Source organism: Gossypium hirsutum, chromosome A07 (genome assembly GCF_007990345.1).
Source record: "Gossypium hirsutum isolate 1008001.06 chromosome A07, Gossypium_hirsutum_v2.1, whole genome shotgun sequence".
Classification (NCBI taxonomy): domain Eukaryota; kingdom Viridiplantae; phylum Streptophyta; class Magnoliopsida; order Malvales; family Malvaceae; genus Gossypium; species Gossypium hirsutum.
Window position 1 is genome coordinate 23,636,630 of NC_053430.1, and position 25,309 is coordinate 23,661,938.

Below are 25,309 nucleotides of genomic sequence, written 5' to 3' on the forward strand. Positions count from 1 at the left end.
TAGACTCATTAAAGATTATAGAAATATGAATTTAAGCCCCTAATTATTTTTCTCCAATTTTTTTTTATTTTCCAAAGTCAAAATAGGGGAACCCAAAATCATTCTAACCTTGTCTCATAAAATTTATTATATCTCATGATTTACAATTCCATTGCTTACATCATTCTTCTATAAGAAACTAGACTCAATAAGATTTAATTTCATATTTTATTCATCCTCTAATTTGATTTCTACAATTTTTGGTGATTTTTTAAAGTTAGACTATTGCTGTTGTCCAAAACAGTTTTAGTGCAAAATGTTGATTACCATTTTACCCCAAATTTCACAGTTCATACAATTCAATCCTTGCTCAATTAACCCCTCAATTGAGATAAATTTTCTCATTTAATACTTTATTATATCATTTTAAACTACTTCATAACCCTTGAAAAATCAAAACATTAGCACTAGACCTTAATTCCAAACTCTTTCACAATTAGGTCCCAAAACTAATTTCCATCAATTTTACTTGATAAAATCATCATATATCAAAATTAAAGCTTCAATTCTATGTTTATACATCATATTCTTCTAATAATCACCCATAAAAACTTTAAAAATTAGCCATGGACTCGAAAACTAATGACACAGTAAGTTGGACCTAATTGTAAAAGTCCAAAATCTTAGAAATTTCAAGGAGAAAGCAAAAATTAAACTTGCATGAAGCTAGATTATGAAAACCAGCTTGAACCCTCTTTCATGGCTATTTTTCAGCTGATGAAAATAAAGAGAAATGAAGAGAAATCTAAATATTCCAATTTGGTCCCATTTTTATTTAACTAATTTTAACAATTTTCCAATTTTGCCTTTCTTTCATCCTTTTCCTGATTTCTCTCAGCTATTGCAGCCCAAAATATCTCTTTTGGGCTTATTTTCACTTTAGGTCCTTCTTCATTTGACAATTGAGCTATTTAATCCTTTTAGTAACTTTTACACCTTTTTCAATTTAGTCCTTTTTATTTAATTAACCACCCAAACGTCAAAATTTTCTAACGAAATTTTAATACTATCTCACTAACACTCTATAAATATTTTTTAAAATATTTATGGCTTGGTTTATGAAATCGAGGTCTCAATACCTCATTCTCGACCCAATTTACCTAATTAATTCTTTTAAATCACCAAATTCACTAATTCAAAAATACTTCTATATTCACATTTGACTCATAGGTATTAATTTATTAAATTTTCGAATCACTCGTCAAATTTAGTGATCTTAAATATCTATTCTTGACACCACTGAAAATTAGGTTGTTACATATTTTATGGATAGAAAAGGTACCCATTCGGGAGATTCTGCCTCTTCACAGGCACGAATAGCGTAAGCCCTTGCAGGCACTCTGCCCTTGGACCTCACTACAGCATCTCTGGGCGCACCTCTGCTGGTAGGCCCGCTTCTAGAGTTCTTTTGTGATCTACCCCTCAATGGGGCACTACTTGCCTTCACTTCTTGCTTTTTCTCTCTTTCTTCCATTTCGGGACAGTCTCAGATGAAGTGGTCTAGTGACCCACATTTGAAGCACCCTCTTTCTTACCTCGGCACTCGCTGAAATGACGTCTACCATATTGCGAATATTCTGGCCTATTTGGCCGAACACTGCCGACACTTGCGATAGAGGTGGCCTAGGCTCTAGAGGCCGTGTTCTGTTGGTTCTTGTTCCTGTTCGAGAACCTCACCAAAGCATTCGATCGAGTAGAGAATTCCTTAGATTTCTTAGATGAAGACTGATTTGATTTCCCCATCTTTCTTTTTCTTCAATCCCACGACTTAATAGCCGCTTTTCTCCTCTCTTTAACCAATTCTTCTGCCTTGCATGCTCTCTCAACAAACACCACAAATTCTCTTAACTCTAAAATGCCAAAAAATACTCGGATATCCTCATTTAGACCATCCTCAAACCTTTTACACATGGCAGCTTCTGAGGACACGCACTCCCGCGCGTATTTCCTGAGTTTCACAAACTCTCATTCATACTCCATCACTGACCTACTGCCTTGCTTTAACTCTAGAAATTTCTTCCTCTTTTGGTCCATAAACCTCTGGCTAATATGCTTCTTTCGAAACTCATCCTGAAAGAATTCCTAAGTTGCTCTCTCTCTCGATACCACAGACACGAGAGTGTTCCACCACTGGTAGGACGAATCTTTTAAGAGCGATACTGCAAACTTCATGTACTCCTTAGCCGTGCACGACAGTTCATCAAATACCCTGATGGTATTTTCTAACCAAAACTCTGCTCTCTCTAGGTCGTCATCTATGTTAGCCCAGAATTCCTCAGCCCATTGCTTTCGAATCTTGTCTATTGGATGCTTCTTTCTCCCAATCAAGTTCGTGCCTTGCAGAGCTACCGGAGCATACTGAAAAATCGGAGGAGGTGGGGGAGGTGAAGTGTTCGGATTCACACGAATGAACTCCATGTACCAAGCATCCATCATTCGGAGATAGGCTTTTCTAGCCCCTCCGCCTTGGCCTATAATCACGGGCTTACTCTCAACTGGTCCGGTCCCTTCAGCGGGAGCCAGCGCGTTACTCTCCACGTCATCTATCGTAGCTCTATCAAGATCCATTTACTATATGAAAATATAATTTATAATCGTCAGAAGTCGTCACACTATCAACATACAGTTATGGCATGTATAGCTAGACTCGTACTCTCACTAAGTTAGTCCTAGAACCGATTAAATCATAGCTCTGATACCACTAAATGTAACACCCCACATCCATACCCTTCGCCGGGACAGAATACGAGGCATTACCTAACTTTAAACTTCTTATCATGGGCCTACAAACCCCAAGTTGACCATAGAAAACTATTCTTGATCAACCCGGCCCTTTAAGTCACCTATAGAAAATTTGTCTTTGAAATAGGGTATACGCCCGTATGGAAAGGCAACACGCCCATGTAGCCATTTCAACATGGTTGTGTTGATGGCCCGTATGGCTCACACGACCTAAGTAATACAGGGATACACCCGTGTCCTCCACTCGTGTGGAATTAATTCTAAATGCACACATACAGGGGTTTTCACACGATTTGGCACACGCCCGTGTCCTTCACACAGCCATGACACGTCCGTGTTCTAGCCCATATGTAAAAACCCAGACATTCTGTTTCTGACGTCAGCAGCCCCAAAATGTCACACGGTCAAGGAACATGCCCGTGTGCTAGGCCGTGTCCTTCACACGGCCGTGTCTCTGCTCGTATGTTTACTACAATGCATACTGACTTGCAAATTTTACGTGCAGGGGACACACGATCGAACCACACGCCCATAAGGCAGACCGCGTGTCACGCACTGCCTAGACACACACCCATGTGTATACCCGTGTGGACAATATAAGGCTATTTACTAAGCCTCTTTGCCACCTTTACTTACACAACCTACACAAAAGCAACCAAACCAATACAAGAATAACTTATTTAAACTAATTAGCCACAATAATCTACATATCAATTAAGCAATTACTCATTCATGCGAGTAACTTTATTTGCATATAAATCAAAATGAATATTTTCCATCACTCAAGGCTTAATACAAAATGAGGGATTTATCCCAATCTAACACATTTGGCCAAATTAATAATACACAAAATATAAGTCTAGTTCCCTATACATGTCATATTCAAAAATATAAATCAAACTATATCGAATACATCGATTGATAGTGTGATCGATATCTTTAACTTCTGTTGGTCCTTGAGCTAGATAGGCGGCACTATAAGAAAACAGAAAATGAGAGGGAGTAAGCTTAAAGCTTAGTAAGTTGCACATAAATAAATATACAACACAACTTTATTATTCATCAACAAGCTCATAACTTGCAAGTGGACATAAGCAAAACTTCCTCATCAATATCCAATACACATTATATAGTACATATTGGGTTCACATTTCATATATACAAAATAGGTACCTGTATCACTCACAACACGGTTATACTTTTCTCATTAACTAGAAATCATAACTTTCACTGTTGAACCATTAGAATACTATCGGATATTCCATAAGCCTCAAACATGGGGTAAGGTGCCGATGCCATGTCCCAGACCTGGTCATACACAAGTTCTAGCATATATGTACCGATGCCATGTCCCAGACATGGTCTTACACTGACACATATCGTATCTGATGCATGTCCCATACATGTCTTGCACTGGCTTACGTCTCGAGGTCGATGCATGTCCATACATGTCTTACACTATCACTCGTTTCAATGTCGATGCCATATCCTAGACCTGGTCTTACACAAGTTCTAGCATTTATGTGCCGATGCCATGTTCCAGACATGGTCTTACACTGGCACATCTCGTAGCCGATGCATGTCCTAGACATGTGTTACACTGGTTTACGTCTTGAGGCCGATGCATGTCCCAGGCATGTCTTACACTAGCACTCGTTTCAATGCCGATGCCATGTCCCAGACATGGTCTTACACTGGCTTACACAAATGACCCAAACGTCATGGCATGAATATCTGATTTATTTCCTAGGTTCAACCGGGAACTCTATTATCTCTATTACCATCATGCTTTCTTAATTCCAAAATCAAGCAATTCATGTTATGTTAAATTCAAGTACAATTCAACACATAGATTAACAATTGTAGTTGTATTATTTACATACAACTTACCTCGGATTACAAAATGTGGCGACTAGTCTATTTAGTCGATTTGTTTAGCTTTCCCTCAGTCTAGGTTCGGATTCGGTATTTCTTAATTTGAGAAGGCTTAGAGTTGTTAAAATTTCAAGCTCTTAAAACCCCATTTCTTTGTTAAAAATTCCGGTTGAGAAGAAATAATAGGTGAAAAAGATGAAGGCTAGGCACTTAGGGTATTCTTTTATCACCTAATATGTCATCACTTACCTAACATTTTGACCATTTACTCTTCTTTGTCTCATGGCCTGTCAAGCTCTTTTAAAAGGGTCTAATTTCCCTTTAAAGACCCCCAAATTTTATTCTCTAGCTATTTGACACTTTTAGCTATCAAATTAGGACTTTTGTACTTTATGCGATTTAGTCCTTTTTCGCAATTAAGCTCACAAACGCTAAAATTACTTTACCAAAATTTTCATGCACTCTTAAAAACATGTTATATTATCAAAATAATAATAAAATAATTTCTCTAACTTCAGATTTATGGTCTCGAGACCACTATTTTGACTAGGCCCTAAATCGGGTTATTTCAAGTTGTTTAAGATTAACCTATAGTGACTTAACTCAATAGGTGTAGGAATTATCTTTCCAATGACTTACAATGTTTTCAAGGTTTAATGCAAGATGCATGCATAATCTTTAATTCATATCGTATGTTGCAAAACAAGTTTTTTAAATATTTTCTTAATGTAGAGATAATTAATGAATGATAATTTTATTTTATTGTTCGAAAAATAACACCAACTCTATTTGTCAATATCATAACTAATAACAATCTGAATGGAAATAACTGTAAAGAATGGAAGAGGAATCTTCACATTATTCTAAGTTGTGAAAAACACAAAACATGCATTGATACTAAGTGTGCTAGTGTAAACCAACTTGAGGCTAGAACTCGTTTGAAGGATTGAAATCTTAACCGAAACAAACTCAAATTTACCTAAACTTTACATCAAACTTCATTTCATCATTGTAACATCTAATCTCACATTTCAAATGCCAACAAAACACACATTCAATACATCACCACCTAACATGATTGGCATAGATAAACACATATAATCATGCATAATAATCTATTAGTCAAGCATCAAAATCCATTATTTAAAATATTTTGAGTCAAGTTACCCAAAATATACCAAAACCATCAAAGTAGACATTAAACCATAAAGCTCAACCCAGGTACATGCCATTAACTATACTTACATACTAAAAGGTATAGACTTGTTTCAAGTTGAGCTAGGTTATTAACCTTCAATGTTTTGCAACTTTGATCTACTAAAACTCAAACTCTAAGTTAAAATGGCCAACAAACTCAAACTCACTCTAAGATTATGAAAATGGTATGTTTGAATGTTAGACATGTTATTCATGAGGCTAGAATTCGTCGGAAGGATCCAAACCTTAACCAAAACAAACTTAAAGTTACCTAAACTTTACACCAAACTTTGTTTCATCATTGTAACATATAATCACACATTTCAAACACCAACAAAACACACATTCGATACATCACCACCTAACAAAGTGATTAGCATAGATAAACACATATAATCATACATAATAATATATTAGTCAAGCATAAAAATCCATTATTTAAAATATTATAAGTCAAGTTGCCTAAAATATACCAAAACCATCAAAGTAGACATTAAACGACAAGGCTCAACCCAGGTACCTGTCATTAACTACAATTACATACTAAAAGGTATAAACTTGTTCTGAGTTGAGCTAGGTTACTAACCTTGGATGCTTTACAACTTTGATATACTAAAACTCATATAAGACCTGCGCATGGAAACAAAAACAACCATACAGTGAGTAATGCATATTTAGTGGTGTCATCATAATTCAAAGACAATATAGCTAATGTCATTAAATTAAACCATAAAGTTGAAGAACATTATTTCACAAAATAACAACTTTGATTTTAACCATATGAAAGCATAAGCTTTCACATTATTCAACTACTAAGTCACCATTCGAGTATTCATTTTACACAATCATTTATTAGTAATATCGACACACCATCAAGGTATTAGGGTCTTAAAACATATCATATATATAAATCTCATTTTTCTTATTAAAATATAATCAATTATTCCTTATATAAATCATTTTCATTTTATTAGTTTAGCCCTTATTAATTGACTCAAATTTGAGGATAGATACACGAATCAATACACCAACACACCAGATGCGCTGAAGTGCTAGTCAAGCATGAATGCATTGATCCCACCAGTAACACACATATAACATTGAATATAACATGCATAAAACGCTGAAACTCCCACCCATCAAACAGATCTTATGACAAACCAACTATACCCCTAATTCTATTCGACACTATTAATAAGGATATTTTATTTTCTAATAATCATTTACTCATATTGAATTACAATTAATTTCACAACTTCATAATTAACACACATGTATTTATTTTAACATTTATAAACCAATGCAATACAGATAATATCATATTAACTTAATGCAAACATATTATTTCTCATTCTGACATAATCCAATAAAATCAAACATTCGAGTTTATACGTACGTCCTATCATGCTTACCATTAACATTATTTAACTACGACAATTAGCATGGCATTAATGCAATCGCAAATATATGTTTACATTTCTATATATCACTTTTGTATTAATTAATAATATAATACAAGTAATGATACAATAATATAACCATCATATATATACATTATATATATACAACCATTTTCAATATAGATAGCATTGTATTATCCTAATGCAAACATTTATATACATAGCTTGACTTAATTCAATTTCGTAACACCCTTTACTCGACCCGGTCACCGGGTCAGAGCTACGGGATGCCACATCCGTTGTCGGAGCAACTAAAATTAATTATACACCATTCAACCATTTACACATGAAAATTAAAATATTATAAAATCATACCATGCTTACAAAAGCTTTTTGCCAACCCGAGGTCGAATTAAGACCAAATTGTAAAGTTTTCAAATTTTTGAGACGACGTCGCAACATCATGGTTTCCACATCATGACATCGTTAATCAATGAGTTATGTCATGACCTCAGACAACTCAACATCGCGATGCCACTCACTATCGGTCTATGTTGCGATGTTGGGGATTCATAGCTGCAACATTGCCCCTGTTTTGGCAATGAACACATTGGTATATTTTTCATGCTTTCAAACAAATACCTATATGTTTTCATACATCTTTACATAATTAAAACACCATAATTCCATACTAATTATACCAATTCAAGCCTATGAACATTTAAAACCAAACATTCAATATAATACAAAAACAAATATTCATCATTTAAGCATATTCAACCCTTTATCAACTAGCCATACCAAATTATTTCATTTTTCCCATTCAAACATACCATACTTATGCAATTTGGTAGCCAAGCACTTAAATGACCCTAACATGAATCAAACAAAACATACACTAAGTAATATCTCATGTTTAACATTCAAACATACCATTCCCAAACCATTTATCAACTTAGCTACCCCAACTACCTTACCTTGCAACCTTTAACATGCCAAATCATACAAGTTAAAGATCACCACTCAAGCTAGCATTGGTATGACCAATATCATGCATCAAACAAGTCATAATGAAACCTTATTACACAAGATCAGCCATAATCATAATTGTCACATAATTAACCATCCAAAAATGACCATTTGCACACTAAGGTGTCTTTATATACATGCCACAATATTTAGACTCAAAATGAATATGATTCTACCATCTTGTTGATAGTGTGTGCTTCACGCTGATCCGACTCGGCAAGTTTCGCAAGGTGATGATCTACAAGTAGGGAAAACAACTAGAGTAAGCATATATATGCTTAATAAGTTCAAATAGAAAATACTACGCTTACCTTGTTCATACACAAGCATGTTAGCTACCTTAGTTTTGGCATAAATTTGGCTAGGACATGACACTTAAAATAATAAGTGAGAATAAGTATCCATGTTCATTAGACGATATAAGTAAACTTAAAACATACCAATTCATATTACTCTCACATAACTTATCTCAATGACATATTCCATCATACTTCATTTTCAATGTTATATTTCATTACCAAACTATAAAACAATAACAATTCCATACAATTCACTTCAATGTTATATCAAATTATTTTATCCAACCCATTTCATTACACTATCAAATTTCATATTTCAATTATAATGTTTTGCCCTATGAAACTCTAGTAAAATAGATTCGGATACACAGGTAAATTACACTACACCAGGTAGCTCGTAAGAGCTTAAACTACAACACACCAGGGCACCGAAATGCAAAGCCTATAGGCATCAAGTGCATATTCATATGCAAATACATCCCTCCTGTTAAACTATGCTTAAAGACCAATCATGAGATGATTGTAATCACATACTCATTTTTACATTGTTTGTTAATATAAGGTATTTCCATTGTTATTTCAATTTCTTTTTCTGTGTGTGTAAATAAATTGATTAATAATAAAGTCTTGAGAATAATATGATTATTCTTAAAAGGTCCTTAGTCAAGTATTATTGTGAGCTTGGACAATAATAATGCATTGAGACTAAGGTGTAGTTGATTGATGACAAAGTGTTTTCATTGACATAGGGATGTCAAAATCAATATATGAGTATGTGTTAGAAAACCACATACTGTACTGGCCCTCTATAAGTATGTTTCTTGAATCATTATGTAATAGTCACAACATTGCTCATAGTGATAACTATGTATGCGATCCCCAGATTTGAGATCACCATTTTCTCAACATCACGAGTCATATATTTTGACATAGTCAAACGTTTACCGTAATATGTTGTACTATAAAGACTGATGTTGGCTATGCCACAATATATGCAGTTGGATATGATTAATCAAGATAAGATTTGTCCCTTCTAAATAATGGAAGCAATATCTTAGGCCACTTGATGGATTGAGACTAGAAATGTAAAACCCTGCTCAAATAAGTTGATATGAGATATCACACTCATTTGTTTATTATAGTCTACTTAGAACATCAAGAAATATGATATTGGACTATACAAGTGTGACTATTCTATGACTTATGTCCAATCTAGGTATAAAGGATAAGAGGATATAATACATGAAAATATTTATCACAGAAAGGTTATGTCAAATCACGACTTCTTGTAACTTGGGTAGCAATGATGCATTACTAGATGTCACTCATTGCTTGTAACATTAGAAATATTCTAGTATTACTACTAACGTTACAAGAGCCTATATGGTCACACCCTATGGTTGAAGTGAACAGAATTCAAACACAACTGGTCTTGTATTTAGCTATCACATGAATTAAATTATTAAGTTAATTTATTGAATTAATTTAATTTGACAATTAAATATTGCACGCATTATATATACAAACTTGTTGTACATAAATAAAGAACGTAGTTAAAATTAATATATGAATTTGATTCATATAATAATGTTAACTAAATATAGTTTACTGAAATTATTAATATAAATAATTATAATAATAATTTTGGTTAAATATAAAAATAAGGAAATTGATATTCTTTTGGAATGAATATAATATTTTAAAACTTTCCATATGTTTATCTAAAAAGAAAGGGAATAATTATGTTTTTATTATCATGTGATATCAAAGAAAAAGGATGTGAGTACCTGTGTATGTAGGTTACCAAAGAGAAAAAACAAAAGGTCTAACAATCGTTTCAAGAATTCTCTTAGAAAGGTTCAAGAGAATTTTTTTTTGTTCGTTCTTCGACTCGGTGGACTACGTAGAGGCTAAGATGACTTTGTTGTGGCTTGGAATCAACACACATAAGGGGATTATATTAAATAAAAGGTATATCTTCAACCCTATTTCAGCCCAATTTATTCCTCGTACATGGATCCATGGTAGATGATAGCCAGAATAATTTTTTCATTGTGCCACGGGGCGTACCGACGATCCAACAGTGGTATTAGAGCCATTTGTATGATATAGATTCATGAATAAATTGATTGATTGATGCGATTATATGATATACATATTGTATGATTTGATTTACTCGATCATATTTATGTATATTTGATACATGTAATCTGTTTAATATACCTTGTATGATTAATATGTTAAGTTTATGTGATAATGTGTTCCTTTCAATCACTGATTAAATGTTAATCATTGATTTTGATGCCTATCGGGTCTAATATATTGTTTGTTAAAGAGTTAACTAATCTTTATTAGGGCAATGGGGTTTTTGTTATTCAAAGTTAATAGTTAACTTGCTAGTAACACTCGAAATAGGAACAAAAGTTGTTCCAGTAAAAAGACTCATAAATCAAAATGTTGAAAATACTCTATTTTTTATAAAAATTATCAAATAGTGATATTTTTCCACCTCCTTACCCCCGCAAGGGGCATTTTTTTAGCCTGGAGGGACATTTTTGTAGGGACATATCATATTTTTGTAGGGAAATTTTTGATAAACATTAATTGTAGTGACATTTTTGTTATTCACATTAACAAACAATTGAATAAAAAACATATCATATGTTGTACGCTGTGATTGATTTGCACGGAGGTTGGAAATACATAGCCTTAAGCCCAATTGCCCATTTGATTTATTATTTACAAAGGTTGTAATTTTATAAATATGGCATGCAGGTCATGCCTTTCTATTTTTCTTTTCTATTTCTCTTCTCATCTTACTCCCTCGTATGTAAAACGAGTTTCTATAATTGTAAATTGTACGAGCTATTGCGGACTAGAGGAGATGAAGGTTGAGCTACTTAAAGTGGAAAAGAAGTTTGAGAAGCGACTTGCACCCTTAGGATACCTTTCGGTTCTTCCATTGGCTAGAAAGGAACCACCTTAGTTTTATGGGCTATAACTATTGCATTCATTTACTATTTTATTTTATTCATGTATGTGATACAATGAATGATGTGTTAGGATGCATATTATAGGAAATTAATAAGATCAGTCAATGGAATAATTGAATTAATGTTGACCATTAATGGTGAGATGAATTTTTTAAAATACCCTCAAGAAAATAGTAAGTTAAGATTGCCTTCCAATATTTACCCTCGTTAAAGTCACGATCGATACGTGGGTTCTGCTAAACCAAAGTACTTGGTTCTATCTTGGTAAAACGCAAAGAATAAGCAAGTGATATTCGTCGGTTATAATATTGGTTAATAATTTAACTAGATTACTCTAATAAGATTAGAAACCTAGAGGCAAAAGATTTGGATAATCATGAGATGATTGGAACAAGAGTTGTCCACGAAATAAGGAGTTACATATGATATAATTAGCAAGTGTTACTTACCTAAATAACCATAATCTTGAGATTAAAGCCAAAGCTGACTTAAGAGGAGGTGAAATATGAATCCTTCCCCACCAGAAAAACTTTATAGAAAAGATTTTCCAAAATTAAATGAGGATTATTAATTTTAAAGAAAAAATAGTGGGAGCATCTTTTAATAAAGTCCTTTTAATGATTACAATAAACTTGGTAAATTTACTCATGAGTATGTTTTATTATTGTAGATTTATTATGGCAAACAACTCAAACTCTTTATCATTGTGATCTATCCTTGAGAAGGACAAGTTAAATGGCTTGAACTTCCTTGACTGATTTCGTAACTTGAGGTTTGTCTTCAAATAAGAACGAAAATTATATATCATTGAAGAACCTATTCCTAATGAACCAACAGCTAATGCCTCTAGAGCTGACAAGGATGCTTACAAGAAGCATCTTGATGACATGTTAAACATAGGATGTCTAATACTTGCCACTATGAATCTTGAGCTTCAAAAGCAACATGAGGATATGGTTTCCTATGATATGATCTAGCACCTCAAAGAATTATATGAGGGGAAAGCACGTTAAGAGAGGTACGAGACCTTTAAAGTTCTTTTTTGATGCAAAATGGTAGAGGAGACTTGTGTGGAAACATACATTCTCAAGATGATAGGCTAAATTGAAAGCCTTGAAAAACTTGGATTCCCTCTAGGTGAGGAATTGGCCACCGGTGTTATCATGTAATCGTTGCCGGATAGCTTTAGCGAATTTATCATTAATTTCAATATGAATGAAATTTATAAGACTTTGCCACAGTTACTCAACATGTTGAGAATTGCTGAAAGTAACATGAAAAAGACTATACCCAAGCCCATTCTGATGGTTTGCAAGGACAAGGGCAAAAGAAAGCTTAATGCTAAGGCAAAGCCTAAGGACAATGGTAAGACCAAACCCAACAAAGGAAAGACTGCATTAAAACCTAAAGAAGGAATTTCTAAGGATGGAAAATGTTTCCATTACGGTGTAAGACCAAACCCAACAAAAGAAAAATCGCATTGAAACTTAAAGGAGGAATTTCTAAGGAAGGAAAATGTTTCCATTACGGTAAGACCGGACATTGGAAAAGGAACTACCCTATCTATCTTGAATATGTCAAGAAGGCAAAGGAGAATAGAGCGTCCACTTCAGGTATTTATGTTATTAATATTAATTTATCAACGTATACTTCTTGGCTATTAGATATTAGTTGTGGTTCTCATATATGTACCTCTGTACAAAGACTACAAAGGAATAGGAATCTGGCTAAAGACTTGGACCTGCGAGTTAGAAATAGAGCAAGAGCTGTTGCATTAACTGTAGGAACATGTATTTTATCCTTGCCCAGTGGACTTGATTTATGTTTGGAGGATTGTTATTTTGTGCCCAGATTGACTACAAATATTCAATTTCTTGTTTAGACAAAATTGGTTTTGAGATAATTACTAAGAATAGTTGTTGTTCATTTTATCTTGATAATGTTTTCTATGGTTGACACAATTAGTAAATGGCCTCTACATTTTAGATCAAGATATGCTCATTTATAACATAAATACTAAAAGATTAAAAATAAATGACTCTAATCAAATTTATTTTTGGCATTGTCAATTGGGTCATATAAGTGAGAAGCGCATATCAAAGCTCCATAAAGATGGATCTTTGGATTCTTTTGTTTTCGAACAATTTGATATATGTGAGTTTTGCTTGTTGGGTAAAATGACTAAAGCCCCTTTTAATAGTAAAAGTGAGCGTGCTAGTGATTTGTTGGGCTTAATACATAGTGATGTATGTGTTGGATCTGGTGCCCTAAGTGTAGTATTTTTGTCAATGTATACTTGTAATTTTTTCGAACAGATTCTTTAATAAAAAATAATTTTAGTCATTCATTTAATTTTCCACTTTTTTAGCCCCTTAAACTTACATTTTTTGTCAAATCACCCTAAAATGGGTGAAAAAGTTAACATTTTTTAACTTTCCCATGTGACATACATGTCAATTGCCACATGGATGACACGTCAACAGTTAATTAATTTTTAAAATTTTAAAAATTCAAAAAAAATCAAAAACTTATTTTAAAAATTAAAAACTATTAAAATTATTTAAAAAGTATAAAAATATTTTTTAAATATTTTTAAATTTTCGAAAAATTAATTAAATGTTAGCATGTCATCTACGTGGCAATCCACATGTATGCCATGCCAACAAAGTTAACAGACGTTAGCTTTTCCATTTATTTTGGGGTGATTTGACAAACACAAAGTTTAAGGGCTAAAAAAGGCGAAAATATAAATAGAGGGCTAAAATGATTTTTTCGTAAAGTTGGAGGGACAAAAAAGTTATTATGCTAAAATTTTAAGACATAACTTTAACAAAATTAAAATTAGATTGAAAAAATAATTTAATTGAGAAATTAATTAAATAAATACTATTTGGGTAAATAGAAAAAGTAATTATTGGATTTGTTAATTACATGTGTTGGTTAAAAGTTTAGATATCACATATAATTGTACTAGTACATAAAATAGACCCAAGAGCCCATCCCAAGTGAAAGGGGTGACAAACCTTGGTGCTTATTAGGGTGTGTCATCGCCCCTAGTGTTTCCTAAATAAAAAATATTTTATTAAAATATTATTGTTTAATCACTCTTTATTCAAGTAAAACTCTTGTAATTTTTTTCCTATAAATAAGAACTATGAGATAAGCCAAAGACACATCAGTTATTCATATTTTAAACGTCATTATTCTATCAAAAAATGGTGGAAATTTATTTATAGAATAAATTTTATTTTCTAAAAAGCTTAAATTTTTTTATTTCCCATAGAGAAAATTAATTTTCCACTAAAAATTAAATGAAATTCTCGTTTTGTATGGTCGGTTCTTGAAGTTAGAGTCCACACTCTAAGAAAGGCGAGGTTCAAATACAGTGGAGAAGATTGTTTGGTAGAAAGCCAAGAAACGACCTAAACCACCTCACTCAAGAACTAACTCGATCTAGGGTTTATTACTATAAATACCATAAAACTTGATTTTTAGAAAAAAAAATAAACTTTTTTTTGTACTTCAAGCACTATTTTTAAAATAAAATTTTCTAACATAGACAACATTATTTTGAAAGGTTAAGTTGATTAAATTAATTATGAAATAATAGAAATGATATATTAATTACGATGATGTTGTTAGAAAGTTGATAAGTAGATATTATGTTGTTGTGGACTTTATTAAGACCATATTAATAAAATACAATATTGGGAAATGAAATGATTTGAGCTGATGCTATAAATAAATTGTTAATGAAATTTGATATATAAGACTAGAAGTGATTATTGACAATATTTTCAATGAACACTGATTTTTGATGATATATATTTATATATATATATTGATAATGATAATGTATAAATGACTAATATTATGCAATTGTCCTTGTGAACTTGGTAGAATGATTAAGACACAATTGATATATCATTGAGAATTAGTTTACTCACATAGAATTGGAGATTATCGTATGGAATTGGGGATTAGGATTTTTATGCCTTATAGCATAGCACTTGAGTGCATATTGATAGGCCCTTATTATGTACTTGTTTGGGTGTATTGGGGGTACACACTATTGGTGTAAATTTGATTGGTGTATTGTTGGGTAATTCTGTGTATCTGACTCACATTCAACTAACATTTAGTAAAGATTAAGAAATGAAATCATAATAATATTTAATTGAATAATTATGATATGAAAAAAAAAATGAAGATAGAGGTTAAAATATAATTCTAATGTACATAATAAAAAAAGAAAGCTAAAGATTAATAACTATAACTAAAATTTGAATGAATGAAATAATGAATGAATCATGCTTAACTGTCAATAACCTTTTCAATATATTTAATAAATATCATAATGCTAAGTTCTTAAGTAATTATATTTGTTTTTATTCTTCTTATGATGTTTATGTTTAAAATTGAGATCATTATATTTTAAACATGTATTTCTAACCTCACAATTGGCAAAAGTAAGTTAAATAAATTCTTTGAGTACTTACTAAAGAAATTTTTACTTAATACATTATTGTTTCTTGCACATATATTGAAAAGAGAGTTCGAGAAAATCAAGTTCATATTTTAGGATAACATCACCATTGCAAGGCTTGAAAAGTATGAAACTATATTATATGTACTATTTTAACTTATTAATTGGTATGTATTTAGGAGTTTAAGTTATTTAAATTATGTTATATATATTTTGGTTTCATGATACTTAAAAAGCTTTGAAAGTATGATTTGGTATTAAGATGGGTTTGCTATGTGTGATGGTTGAATGAATGTATTGGTATTGAAGCATTAGTATGAATCATGAGTTTTAAGCATATCTTGCTATTTATTTTAGTATGTTGTGTAATAGGATTGCATATATGGTAATCTCTTCATGAATGAGATGGTTTTGACGTCTTCAAGTGTTTGCATTATTATGTCATTAGTTGGTCAAGTTTTAGTGTAGTTTGAGGCTTAAATTTTGGTTCCTTGCACTTAGGTGTTGAGACATTCTAGTAGTTAAAATTTAACTTCAAGAAGTCTAAAGTTTCAAGACATAAATCTCATGCCTCGAGACATGCAACTCAATAGCTAAATTTCAACATCAACAAAATAAGTCTCAAAACATGATCCCATTGTGTCGAGACATCCAATTAGAGACATGAGACATAGACCATTGCTTTTATAAATACAGGTGAGAGTAATGATACATAAAAGGAACATCATGAGGTGCAATAGCTAACCTTCTTGTTCCAAAAATCAAGGTTCATGCATGTGATAGATCATTACTATTTATAATATGTATAAAAAATCATAACATGTGAAAGAGTGTGTTGGACTTAAATAAAATTGTAAATTAAAAATAAATTGCAATGACCAAAAACTAAATAGGTTATAACTTGAAAATATTGTAAACACAAAAAAATTGACATCTATTAAAATAAGAAATAATATTTGATCAGGTATACGAGTTCTATGCATTGCCAATAGTAAATAATAATATAATATATCATAATTGAGTAAAAAAAAGTGGCGGAGGATTTATAAATAAATATCAATAATTTTATGATTTAATATATCATTTGGTACCTAAGTTTAACACTTTTTTCTAGTGTGATACATGTGTTGTTTTTTGGTTCAATCTGATACTTGTATTTGAAAAAAGTTATATATTTTAGTATCCAAAATAATATTGTTAATTTTTTAGTGTTTACTTTAGGTTTTAGAATTGGTTTGATAAAAGTTAATTGCTAATATTGTTAGATTTGAATTTTTCATGATTTTATTAATAGAATAAATTTAGTGTTAATTGCAAATTTGTTTAATTTTACGTTTAATTTGCGTTTATGGTTTAATTTAGTGTTATGAAAGCTAATTGTTAATATTATTAGCTAATTATAAATTTTCATCAAATCATCTATAAAAATCGGATTAATCGCTAAAAAGTTAAACATTATTACATTTAAGTACCAAAATGTATAACTTTTGTCAAATAAATGTACCGCGTTAAACTTGAAAAACACACCTACCATATTAAAAGAAAAATATCAAACTCAAGTACCAAATTATTTATTAAATCTAACTTTATTTAAATATAGGTAAATATTAATTACAATTATTATATTTTTTCTCATATTTTGAATTTAAACTTCTACGGTTTAAAATAAATATTAAATATTAAAATATTAAAATTTATATTAAATTCCATTAAATAAAGTTATTAATATTTATTTATATATCATTCACTAGCAATCAATAAAATATTTACCCATGATCTTAATACCTTAAGGAATTATTATCCTTAAAATACTCTATTATTAATACGATTGTATTATATTAAATTTCATGTATTTTTTTGAATATTATATTAATATTAATATTTTACTTTATTATAAATTTAAAATTAATATAATAAAAATGCATTTTTCAGAAAAAAATAAAAATGCAAAATTTAATATATATATATAAACTTTTAACTCTTTTTCTATTTTTCATAAAAAAAACTCCATTTCTATTTTAAAATTTGAAAATAAAAAAATTCATTATTATATATTATTTTTAATTTATTATTAAAAAATTCTTTTAATAAATTTAATTTTTACTAAAAACATTTAATTTTATTAGTTTATTTTTTTTTAGAAGAGTTTAAAATATAACGAATAGCAACGACCTTTATTTTATTATTATTAACGACTTAACGTTCGTATATTGAAATTGAAATTCTTACACATCCCCTAATTAGACCAAAACTGAATTCACCTTCCTTTCTCCGTCTCCCAAAACTAAACTAAACCAAACCCTAACCAATCCATCATTATTTCTTTCTAATTCTTTCCGATGATTTATTTCGAGGTTTATTTTCAGATCTGATCGACCTCAGGTTAGTTCCTTCTTTCTTTTCTGTTTAATGTTTTTAATTTATTTTATTTTTCTCTTGAATTTGCCGAATTGATTGATGTAATGCAATTGTTTGAATTATTTTGTTGTTATCTTCGGTTCAGATGATGTCTCCTTTCCCTTTTTCTTTATTTGTTTGGTTATGACATCAATATTCTTTTTGTGATTAATACATTTTATTATTTTCTTTTTCAGAAATAATTGAAAAGAAAGAAAAACCTGAATGTGTAAATGTAATACAATCTAAAGAACTATTTCTTTTCTTATCTTTCCTTTCTCTTTGATTTTTTTTAAATAAAATTTTAGAGAAACAAGGCAAATATACGTCCGGAACATTTGAGATGATAAGAGAGGTGGGTGATTTTCCGTCGCTTTATCGGCAAGCGGGAATTTTATTATTTGGAAGACTTTGCTTTTTGAGTTTCTTATTTCCCCTTTTAATAGTTACTTGATCCTTCTTACAATAAAATCTCTGCAAATATTACTCTTCTTTATTCATTAATTTATGTACAAATGTTTCACTCTATTAATTCTTTGCAAAAAATTTAACAATGTCGGTGTATGTTGGAAGAAGCTTTGTTATTATATTTTTTAGAGGTTTGGCTATAATTTTCAAATATTGTTGAAGTGATCAAGAGATGATAAACAAAACATGGTTTTGAGGAAAGATTAAGTTTGTGGGTGTTTTGAGGCGAATGAAGCTGCCATTTGAGGGCTGAATACGCTTGGAAGGCTACATTCGAGGAAGCCATCCTGGATTAGAGATTTTAATCATGCCTTTTAGAGCATTGTTATGTTGAATGAGAGATCAATCCAGAGCCTTTGATGATTTTGGCAATTGTGCTTCTAGTTATAGGTTTTTGAATTAACCGAGTGGTTTTATAAATATATCTTTTCATTTGAGATGGGTACTGCAATTGACTTCTGTTTGATATCTTGAGTGTTAGAAATTTGAACTATGATTGTCTGATAATCTGGCTATAAGGTTTCTTCTATTCTTATTTTGAGCTTGTTGCAGTTTAATTAATATAGAAATGATTCATTACTTCTATGATCACATTCTTTCCTACCAGTCCCTTAGTAATCAATTAACTTGGCTTAAGCCAGTCATAAGTGGCCTTGTTTCTGTCGCTGATGGTGTGTGCATCTGCAGATTGGATTCATTTTGAGGAATGGATGATGATAGTGCAGATGGATAAAATGTCTTCTCCTTCATCCAGGGAGCGCGCACAGCGTCTTTATGAGAAGGTTTCTTTTTTCTTTCCAAAATGAGGTTCCCTTTGACTTTCTGATCTCAGAAGTTAATATTTTATACTTTTCAGAATATAGAGCTGGAAAATAACCGTCGGAGATCAGCTCAGGCACGAGTATCTTCAGACCCCAATGCCTGGCAGCAGATGCGCGAGAACTATGAGGCAATAATTCTTGAGGACCATGCTTTTTCTGAGCAGCACAGTATTGAATATGCATTGTGGCAGTTACATTACAAGCGGATTGAAGAGCTAAGAGCACATTATAGTGCTGTCCTAGCTTCTGCAGGATCAAATACACCTCAAGGTGTGAAAGTTTCTCAACGACCTGACCGGCTTACAAAAATAAGATTGCAGTTTAAGACATTCCTTTCTGAGGCAACAGGATTTTATCATGATCTGATTTTGAAAATCAGAGCAAAGTATGGACTTCCATTTGGGTACTTTTCTGATGATTTAGAAAGGCAAACTGTTATGGACAAAAATGGGAAGAAATCTGCTGACATAAAAAAGGGTTTGGTATCTTGTCACCGTTGTTTGATATACTTGGGAGACCTAGCACGGTACAAAGGATTATATGGAGATGGAGACTCTAAATCACGCGAGTTTGTTGCAGCTTCAAGTTACTATTTGCATGCTGCATCAATTTGGCCATCAAGTGGGAATCCACATCATCAGGTTCGCCCCTTCCCTCCTCCTCTCTCCCTGTTAATAGTGTATCAGTAATCTCTTTTGCTCTTGCTGTGAGTTTCTACTGTTCAACAATATTCTGACTCTTTATGCTGGTAATTATCTCCTTATTTCAGCTAGCTATATTGGCATCCTATTCAGGAGATGAGCTTTTGGCTGTTTATCGATATTTTCGGAGTTTGGCTGTGGATAACCCCTTTTTAACTGCAAGGGACAACTTGATTGTAGCATTTGAAAAGGTTAAGTGCAAATTTTAGTTCTTATTCTGACATTTGAGTCTGTTTATTCTCTTATTTCAGTTATCAATGTCTTTACCACGTGGTCATCTAGATATATTATTGTTAATAGGTTATAGCTAACTAGGACATCAAGTAGCTTGCTTCCTGTCATAGTTTGATGTGTGTGTTATCTTCCTATTTGTACTTGGTGGTTCTAAATGTAGATAATTGCAAAACTTAAACCATCTTCAGTGATTTTCTGCGAAATTGTTGATTCTTATTATAACAGATGGCTACTATTCGGTCTAATGGGAAGAAATTTGTGATCCATCCTTTCTAGGTTTAGTAGTTAATTACTTAACTTGTGAAGATAGAAATGGGGTATCGTGGACTGCTCATACAGAATATTTTCAAATCTTTTAACAGAAGAAATCAGGTTATGTCTTGTCTTACATAAGCTATATGAATAGTTTTGCCAAAGCTAAAGTATGACATAATGTCAAAACTATTACCTTTTTTTTTTTCATTTGGAGTTTCTGGAGGACTTTTAACTGTTTGGTCAAAGACATTCTTAGTTCTTTGAGCTTGCAGCCAATTTTTGACATGGTAATCCAGCTTTTGGAATGTGCTACTTTTAGCTCATAAGAGTGTGATTAATCATTTATATTACTGTTACCAACTTGAAAACTGGGTTTGGTGGGTTTATTATTTATATGCTAGTGCTAGAACATGTATATGACTATGGTTGTATTGAATGGATGCATTTTTGTTTGCAGAATCGCATATCTGTGATGTCAAGACTCCGTTGGTCAAGGAGCATGGTCTGCGTTATCAGGAAAAGGTAGGGTGAAAGTTGGAGCAAAACTTGCATCCAAAGATTCCAATATGGAATTAAGCACTGCTAAGGAGAAAGTATCCCGTGTCCAGGATACTTTTAAGTTATTTTCCATTCGATTTGTGCGTCTAAATGGTATTCTTTTTACACGCACAAGGTATGTTTTCTCAAACTTATTATCTTTTGTTATTGACCAAGTTTTCTAGGGTTGTGTCCTTACTGGAACTTCCTTTGCAGCCTGGAGACTTTTGCAGATGTTCTTACTCTAGTGTCTCGTGATTTATGTGAGCTTCTCTCTTCTGGGCCAGAAGAGGAACTGAATTTTGGCACTGATGCTGCTGAGAATTCACTTCTCTTTGTTAGGCTGGTTTCCATTCTCATATTTACAGTTCACAATCTAAAGAGGGAGAATGAAGGTCAAACGTATGCTGAGATTCTACAGCGTGCTGCTCTACTTCAAAATGCATTCACTGCCGTTTTTGAGTTGATGGGACATGTAGTAGAGAGATGTTCTCAACTCCAGGATGTTTCTTCCAGCTACACCATACCTGCTATTCTGGTTTTTGTTGAATGGCTAGCTTGCTGCCCGGATGTTGCAGTGGCAAGCTCTGCTGTGGATGAGAAACAGTCAATTACTAGATCACATTTCTGGAAACATTGCATATCATTTCTGAATAAGATCTTGTCAATTAGACCGATGTGCATTGATGATGATGAAGATGAGACCTGCTTTTTCAATATGAGCAGGTATGAAGGAGAAACTGAAAACCGTCTTGCCTTGTGGGAGGACTTTGAGTTGAGAGGGTTCTTGCCTCTTGTTCCAGCACACACCATTTTAGACTTCTCAAGAAAGCATTCCTTTGTAAGCGATGGCAGTAAGGAAAAGAAAGCCCGTATAAGAAGAATTTTAGCAGCAGGGAAGGCTCTAGCTAATGTCATTAGGGTTGATCAGAAAACTGTTTGTTTTGATTCGAAAGCAAAGAAGTTTCTTATTGGTGTTGAACCTTCCAAAGATGTCACATTCAGCTCTTCTACCCCACTCGTAACAAACGGTATAGAGCATGAAACCCCTTTTGAGAAGACAGTTAATGTTGGAAATGTGCTGCCAATTACCCAACCTATAACGGTTGAGGAAGAGGATGATGATGATGAAGTGATTGTTTTCCAGCCAGTTGTGAGTGAGAAGAGAACTGAGGTGATTAGTCCAAAATGGCCCCACCCCAAGTCTTTGAAGCTTAACCAAAGTAGTTCTGCTGGTGATCTCAAATTTTATGGCAGTGCCGTGTCTGCTCCTCTTGATAGTCTTAACCAGCATAATATTTTTGGTGCTAGTCCAATGCCTGTGTCTGCTGGAAGCATTCTCCCTCAGTATCTGCAGCCTGTTCAGATGGATGCATCTGGGTGGTCGGTAGAAGAAACTATGTCTCTGGTTAATGGCTTGAATGGTTTGACGATGTTGGAGGATGGGCATTTGAAAAAACTGGATATGCAAGAGAATGTGGGCCTTTGTCCTGCTACTCATTCTATTGCTATCCAACAACCCATCAGTTCTGGTGGTATGTACTACTGTCAAACAAAAGTGCCAGAACCTGTGATGCCATCCAGAATTGATGCCGTTGTGTCTTCTAGAGTTACTGGTGATGCCTTGTCTGTTAAAACCACCTCAGCTTTACAAATTGGAATGCGGAAGAACCCAATTAGCCGTCCAGTTAGGCATCTTGGTCCCCCACCAGGTTTTAGCCCTGTTCCTTTAAAGCCACCAAGTGAATCTGTTCCTGCTTCAGATTTGGAGAACACGCTGATGGATGATTATAGATGGTTGGATGGATATCAGTTATCATCGTCTCATGCAGATACCCTGTATGTCAATAAAAGCAGCAATGATGTGACTGGAACAGTAAGCTTTCCTTTCCCTGGGAAACAGGTTCCAATGGTGCAGTTTCAAATGGAAAAGCAGAAAGGATGGCAGGACTATGATACTCTTGAGCATTTAAAAATTCAACATGAACAGAAGCTACAGCAACAACAAATCATGAATGGAAACCAGCAGTTCACCTCCCTGCCTGAGCAGTATAAAGGACCATCAGTCTGGACAAGTCGTTATTTTGTGTGAGATCGAGCTGGTAACTTCACTTTTTTTCTCATTTTCTGCTTGATTTTGTTATTGATTACAATTGTTGCAAAAGTTTTTTTGACAACTTTTTCAAAGACATTTATTTATTTTTCTTGAGGTTCTTGAGAATGATTTCCATGAATGTATTGCATCTCATCCATTTGCTGCCAAATTCAAGACCAAGTTTGAAGTCAGTGTTGAGTTGTTGGAGCATGGGTGGCCTTTGGCTTCTAGCAGGCACTTGCTGCTAAACAAGTGAGTATGCTCTCTATTATTTTTCTTTGGTCATTTTGTAGTTGCCCTCTCTTTTGTATGTTTGTTCCTATGCACTGATTTTTTAGATCAATTCTGGATTGCTCTCTCTATTTCCTTGTCTGTTCAACTTTTTTGTGCATATGCACTTAGTGAGAGGTTTTATCCTTGGAGCATTTTCTAACAAGTCATCACTAATGCTTATAAGCCTTGTCTATGTTCTTTTCCCAAAAAATAAAAAGGCCTTTCTGCATAGGAAGTCCGATCGTGCGGTTTGTATGCTGGGTTACAGGTGTCTTAGAGATGTTTAATCATGCATGCATGCTTTCCTGTTTATCTCAACAGAAGTGGCTCTGACAGTTAATTTTGCAGATTTCGCCAGATCTGTGGTGGAAGATCGAGGAAACCATCTTTAAGATGTGAAACTTGTAAGGAGTAAATGCCTTCAGTGGTTACTTGGGATAAAGATAGAACATGTTAATAACAGATCATCTGTTGGTTTTGGGGGCTATATATATTGAGGAGTTGGTCGAAAAAACTTGTCCTACTGTCCTATTAATTTTCGGTGGCCTGCCTAAACTGCTGTTAGAATCTGCACTTGGCAGTCATATATATATATATATATGATCGACTAGTTCTCTTCAGATAAGCTTCATAACTCAGTCGAGACATCTACTAGGTATGATCTACGTATCAGCCGTTGGACGGTGGGGATTGGGATTATAGTGGTGCTTTTGATTAAGCCAAACATGTGGGTGGGTATTGAGCGATGTGTAGGTCAAAGACTTATTATTATGTCTAGAATGAGTGGTTTGGAGGACAGAAAAGAGTGTGCTTTGTTAAAGTTGGGTTTCACTCAAACTTGTCATGTAATGAAATAATAAATCTATGAATAAATTTGTTTCTCAGTATAAAAGCAGATGCTTGTGGGTACTCATTAATCGATCATTTGAAGTAACGGGTATAGGAATCGGATGTGTTGCATCAGGTTTGTATTGTTCGTTTCATGGCATTTAGCTATTTTACTATTGTATTGGTCTTTTGCGATTAACAGGTGAGCAACCTTTGACTCTTGATAACATTGTGGAACTTTGGGGTATAATTATATTTACAATCTGTCTGCCTTAGAATAAATTAATGTTCTGTTAAGAGTACAAATCAAAAAATTTATGGACTTATTTAACTAAACTTGGAATGTTTATGGTTTTCTTAGTGGTTGAGTCTTACAGCTGGATGGCATTTAGTGTTCAGAAGTCGGGTCACTTGTCCAAATCATATATATCTAAAGCAATCACGTTTTATTTTTTTTTGAATTTATTTTTTAGTTTTTAATTATGCATTATTTTTTAAATAAAATCATATTATTGTCAACATATTTTTAAAATAAAAGATCGTTTTTACATGATAATACCTAATTATTATTATTATTATTATGATGTTTAATGTCGCACTAAAATTATCAACATTCAATTATATTATGATTTAATGCAAA

At 32.7% G+C, this 25,309-nt stretch overlaps 1 protein-coding gene across 1 annotated transcript; it reads left to right on the top strand.

The window, feature by feature from the left end:
- The first annotated feature begins 18,265 nt into the window (after positions 1-18,265).
- LOC107953168 (protein SMG7) lies at positions 18,266-24,733 on the top strand. Its single transcript, XM_041117805.1, is given in 8 exon segments — positions 18,266-18,442; positions 19,613-19,707; positions 19,782-20,387; positions 20,516-20,638; positions 21,344-21,609; positions 21,690-23,575; positions 23,684-23,820; positions 24,190-24,733. Coding segments are annotated over 5 exon segments (2,943 nt in total). The 5' UTR covers positions 18,266-18,442; positions 19,613-19,635; the 3' UTR covers positions 23,566-23,575; positions 23,684-23,820; positions 24,190-24,733.
- Positions 24,734-25,309: the final 576 nt, after the last annotated feature.